We start from the raw sequence: 5,790 nt of genomic DNA, 5'->3' as shown, positions 1-5,790 counted from the left end.
TCTCGCCCGGCTAGTTTTTTGTATTTTTTAGTAGAGACAGGGTTTCACCATGTTAGCCAGGATGGTCTCGATCTCCTGACCTCATGATCCGCCCGTCTCGGCCTCCCAAAGTGCTGGGATTACAGGCTTGAGCCACCGCGCCAGGCCATGACAAAACTTTTAATGACTTCATATTATCAAATGAACATCAATTATTATTCTGTATTCTTTTAAATACCTAAATATGTATCACAACATAATGTATAAGGAGCCACCAGGCAATTATTCGTATTTTGTTGATGCTTTATTTTTCCTGTGTCCCTTTACATCAATTATTTTCAGCACTCTAAATATGCTACGGATTGCAAACACACCAACATAAAAACCAGGCTAGGGCCGGGTGCGATGGGTCACGCCTATAATCCCAGCACTTTGGGAGGCTGACGCAGGTGGATCAAGAGGTCAGGAGTTCGAGACCAGCTTGACCAACACAGTGAAACCCCATCTCTATTAAAAATACAAAAATTTGCCGGGCGTGGTGGCACATGCCTGTAATCCCAGCTACTCAGGAGGCTGAGGCAGGAGAGAATCGCTTGAACCCAGGAGGCGGATGTTGTGGTGAGCTGAGATCACACCACTGCTCTCCAGCCTGGGTGACAGAGCAAGATTCCATCTAAAAAAAAAAAAGAAAAGAAAAGAAAAGAAAAGAAAAAGAAAAAAACAGCCGCGTGTGGTGTACCTCGCTGGCCAACTGAATCCCTCCTTGCTGGCCAACTGAATCCCTCCCTTTCCTTGTGCTGTATTTCCTGCTTCATAGGCCAAATTCTATATACTTAATTTCCCAGGTTCCCTCACAGCATAGTATGTAAGGAGCTAAGGCGCTTCTGGGAAAGTTATTTTGCTTCCAAATAGAAGAAAAAGGAGGTCAGGTGCTGCAGCTCACTCACACCTGTAATCTCAGCATTTTGGGAGGCTATCCGGCTGCAGTGAGCTATGATCGTGCCACGGCACATCAGCCCAGGTATCAGAACAACACCCTGTTTCAAAAAAAAAAAAAAGGAAAAAAGAAAATGGAGAGTGCACTACTACTGACACCGCTTCTTGTCTGAGCTGTCTTATAACCAAATGACATTTCTGAGGAAAACAAGCTAAGATTAGCAAAGTCAAAAAAGCATGGGTTAATAAGTATCACTGAGCCACTCAGTTTGTTGACCGAGACAATAAATGCCTACACCGTTTAATACAGTTTGTTGGAGCCGCGCGCAGTGGCTCACACCTGTAATCCCAACACTTTGGGAGGCCAAGGCAGGTGGATAACCTGAGGTCAGGAGTTTGAGACCAGCCTGGCCAACATGGTGAAACCCCGTCTCTACGAAAATACAAAAAATGAGCCAGGTGTGGTAGTGGGTGCCTGTACTCCCAGCTACTCGGGAAGCTGAGGCAAGAGAATCACTTGAACCCTGGAAGCAGAGGTTGCAGTGAACCAAGAGCATGCTCCAGCCTGGGTGAGAGTGAGATTCCGTCTCAAAAAAAAAAAAAAAAAAAAGTTTGTTGGATTTCTCTATTACTTGTCTAAAATATTCCTAACAAATACAAGCGCTCTTAAGTACATGAGATTTAGCACATAGGCCATGACTCACTTTGGCTGCTTTGAAACCTATCATCTATTTCAAACTTCAAGAAAGGGCCATGGTCTTCAGATATCCACTAAAATACATTTTTGTAAATAGGGCCCATATAACACTTCTCACAGGAACTTGCAACTTACGAAAATTTTTAAATTTCATTATACCAATGCCCACAGATGTCTAAAAAAACTTAGAATTAAAGCCTGTACATCATATTAAAAGGAAATTGTCTAACATATCATACCTGGTGGCATTCCAGGCATCAGAGGTGGTATTCCTGGTCCAGGTGGCATCATTCCACCCATTGGCATCATTCTATTAGAAAGCAAATTTCAAGAAACAGTAAGTTAATGAACAGCATAAACCATTAAAAAATATTCTGGCTAAAGCCTGAAACAACACTAGATAGACTTGAATCTGACCTCTAATATTGATATGAATCAAGCTGAAAGAACACACAACACACTGTAACAATCCTATCAAAATAAATTGTTTAAAACCCAGCAAACTCTTTGGTTTACCAATAAAAGAAAAAAAAAATGTTGACAAAACATTTAAAGTCATTGAGAACAAATATACTCTCAATATGTATAAGAGACCTCATCTAAAATACGTGTAATGGAAAGCAAAATTACCACTTTTTCCACTTGTAAAATATCCACACAGAGTATTAAATAAAAAGAAGAAACCTCTATTTTAGAGTTGTGTCAGATTTTGAAAAGGAAAAGATTGAATGAATGTACCCTTTGAAATGAGATTTTTTATTTGGCTAGGTGCAGCAGCTCACGCCTGCAATCCCAGAACTTTTCAGAGGCCAACGCTCAAGGACTGCTTGAACCCAGGCTGGACAAAAAGTGAGACCATATCTTTTTTAAAAAAGTATCTTTTTAAAAAAAATTTCAAACATTAGCTGGGTGCAGTACTGTGTGCCTGTAGTCCCAGATACTCAGGGGGCTGAGGTGGGAGGATCACCTGAGCCCAGGAAGTCAAGGTTGCAGTAAGCTGTGACTGCACCACTGCACTGTAGCCTGGGCGACAGAGTAAGACACCCTGTCTCAAATACATACATACACACACACACACACACACACACACACACACACACACACACATATTTTTAGAGGAAGGAAATGCTACCACCAAAATTAAAGACACTCAAAAGTAAAATCAGATGGCCTAATATTTACAATAACTACCTAACACTAAACCATGACTTAAAAACACAACCCATTCATTTTTTTCCCCTAAAAGAGCTCACCTTCAAATATCAGTGTCCAATTCACTTAAAAAACGACAAATTGGTCAATTTTCTTCAAAATTTTTAAATTTTTTGTGGGCAAATTCAGTTCTTGATTTAAAATTTTTATCAGAAGATTAACTTCTATTGATAGATTAGAAAATTCCATTACATCCTATGATAATAAAGCACATTTCACAGAATATAGTCCTTCTTAAATACCAACCCTTATTATCAGGTCCCATTACTTTTAATAGTTTGGAGAAAAATCACTGCACGTTTGAAGTATGTTTATATGGGTCTATTACTATTTCCTAAAAGATGTTTTATTTTCCTTCTTTAAGAGACCTGTGTTAATTAGCTTTCAAGTTTTAGTGAGGAAGGTTAGAAAATTTCTGAAGTCAACTGAATAGATACCATTAAACACACACATAAAAAAAATGACAGTATGATTATACCTCCTGAATTACATTATGAATGAGATGCTTACATGTTTTCACCGCAAAATGACTGGGTGTATTTTCTCTGATGATGCAATCTGTGAAAATGTATGACAAAATCAAAATCTAACTGTGATTTTCAAAATACAGTGGGAAAGTGTATTGTATACCTCTCACATCCAACAATATTTAAGTAAAAGTGATGGGCACAAGCACCTCATACTCATTTTAGTTTTGATGCTTTGACAAATAAATCATTTACAGAGTTTGTCTGCTTCTTGTCGCAACTACAAAGTGTCACAGATAGTTCTGAATCTCAGAAACGCAAATCTATAAATAACCAACTACTTTAATCACAGTAAATGCAATTGAAGTAGATGGTTGCTTACATATACCCTAAAACCCAAAAATCTATTATTCAGAGGCAAATTTATACTCCTTAAATTTATTGGTTGATCCCTTTATTAGACAAGATTTATATAGCCCATACCTTCTTCTAAAGCAAAAAATGGAAACTAACATTTCATTCATATAACATCCAAATTGAAAAAGATTACTAGGCACAAGCCTACAAGATAAATAAAAAAATTTTCTTACCCAGGTGGCATGCCTGGCATAACTGGTGGCATTCCTGGCATCAGAGGAGGAACACCTGGCATTAATGGAGGTATGCCTACAAGCAAGAATTTCAATCAAAATAATAACAAATATTAAAGAGTCAGGGGGAAGAAAGTAATACTTCGATACAATATAAATAATGCCCTAAAAATGTAAGATTTTAAGCAATCCTATGTGCTACCTGGAGGCATTCCTGGTGCTCCTGGTACTGGTGGCAGTCCTGGCTGTGCCATTGGGGGAATATAACCTTGTTGAGGTTGAACAGGCTGTGGCTGAAATGAAGTTGAGGCTGCAGAGTCATCATCATCATATTCATCAGAATCATCTTGTTGTTTCTTTTTTTGACTTTCTGTTACAAAAAAATTTTAATTATTTCCATGAAGTAAAAACTAAGAAAGTTTACTTACAACATTCAATATTTAAAAATACTTATATTGGTAAAATTAGTTCATGAGATTTTTCTTCCCCCAAAATTCAATATTTCTCTATGTTCTTCAAATGTGTTTTCCCCCTATATTAAACAAGGTTAACGTTCTTTCCCTGTCCCATAAAAGGTAAAATGATTATCCTAAATCAGTATTTTTTCTTTTAAATTTTTAGTAGGGTCTTGCTCTGTGACGCAGGCTGGAAAGCAATGGCACGACTGCAGCTCACTGCACTCTCAAACTCCCGGGCTGAAGTGATGCTCCCGCCTCAGTCTCCCAAGTAGCTGGGACTGCAGGCACATGCCACAACACCGGGCCTTTTTAAAAAATTATTATTATTATTATTATTATTTTTGGTAAAGATGAGGTCTCGAACTTTTGGCCTCAATTGATCCTACTGCCTCAGCCACCTAAAGCACCGAAATTATAGGGGGTCCTTCATTTTCATATGCCTTAACACACTTGTTAATTCTATTTGGAATTCAATTATGAACAATAATATAAGAAAATGGAATGATCCAAATGGTACTGCATATATACCAATCAAGTACATGTCTTCAAAAACAGGGCTCAAATTTAAAATTCCAAATAGATAGATCTACCATTCAATTTTATCTATCTTATCTATTAAGTGACTGATCAATTAATTTATCTAGATAGGATCTCACTCTGTTACCCCGGCTGCAGTGGAGAATTCACAGCTCACTGAAGCCTCAACCCCCAGGGCTCAAGACATACTCCCACCTCAGCTGAGACTACAGGCATGTGCCACCACGCCCAGCTAATTTTTATATTTTTTTGTAAAGACAGCGTGTCACTTTCTATTGCCCAGGTTAGTCTCCCAATTTCTAGGCTCAAGCAATCTTCCTGCACCCCCTGCCCATAGTGCTGGGATGACAGGTGTGAGCCACTGCAACTAACCTACCATTACATTTATAATTGAAAATAGTAACTATGGGCTTCAGTGAGGCTGAAAAAAGAATATTATTACAAGGGGAGAGAGACGGTGGCTCACACCTGTAATCCCAGCACTTTGGGAGGCCTTGGCAGGTAGACTGCTTGAGGTCAGGAGTTTGAGACCAATCTGACCAACATGGTGAAACGCCGTTTCTACTAAAAAATATTAAAAAAAACTAGGCCAAGTGTGGTGACTCAGGTCTGTAATCCCAGCACTTTGGGAAGCTGAGGTGGGTGGATCACTTGAGGCCAAGAGTTTGAGAACAGCCTAGGCAACATGGTGAAACACTGTCTCTACTGAAAACACAGAAAAAAAAAAAAAAAAGCTGGGAATAGTGGTACACGCCTGAAATCCCAGCTGAGCAGCTGAGGCACGAGAATCACTTCAGCCTGTGAAGCTGAGGTTGCAGTGAACTGAAATCATGTCACTGTACTCCAGCCTGGCCAACAGCTAGACTCTGTCTCAAAATAAATAAATAAATTAAAAAAAAAAAAAAAAAAAAAAA

The 5,790-nt window shown here is 38.8% G+C and overlaps 1 protein-coding gene across 5 annotated transcripts in view; it reads right to left on the bottom strand.

Annotated features, from left to right (window-relative positions):
- ZNF207 (zinc finger protein 207) overlaps positions 1 to 5,790 on the bottom strand; it is a 71,710-nt gene that overhangs the window by 5,911 nt on the left and 60,009 nt on the right. For 3 of the 5 annotated variants that reach the window (XM_011992854.1, XM_011992853.1, XM_011992857.1), the window contains 4 exons: positions 4,084 to 4,251; positions 3,882 to 3,957; positions 3,335 to 3,382; positions 1,852 to 1,922 (listed from right to left, as the gene is read on the bottom strand). In XM_011992854.1, the coding sequence (XP_011848244.1) occupies positions 1,852 to 1,922; positions 3,335 to 3,382; positions 3,882 to 3,957; positions 4,084 to 4,251 (363 nt within the window). The remainder of the gene's footprint in view (positions 1 to 1,851; positions 1,923 to 3,334; positions 3,383 to 3,881; positions 3,958 to 4,083; positions 4,252 to 5,790) is intronic. The other 2 variants (XM_011992855.1, XM_011992856.1) reach the window with 2 other exon arrangements.

Source organism: Mandrillus leucophaeus, unplaced genomic scaffold, assembly GCF_000951045.1.
Source record: "Mandrillus leucophaeus isolate KB7577 unplaced genomic scaffold, Mleu.le_1.0 Scaffold419, whole genome shotgun sequence".
NCBI lineage: Eukaryota > Metazoa > Chordata > Mammalia > Primates > Cercopithecidae > Mandrillus > Mandrillus leucophaeus.
Note: the sequence above shows the minus strand (reverse complement) of the source record. Positions and strands in the feature narration are given on the sequence as shown.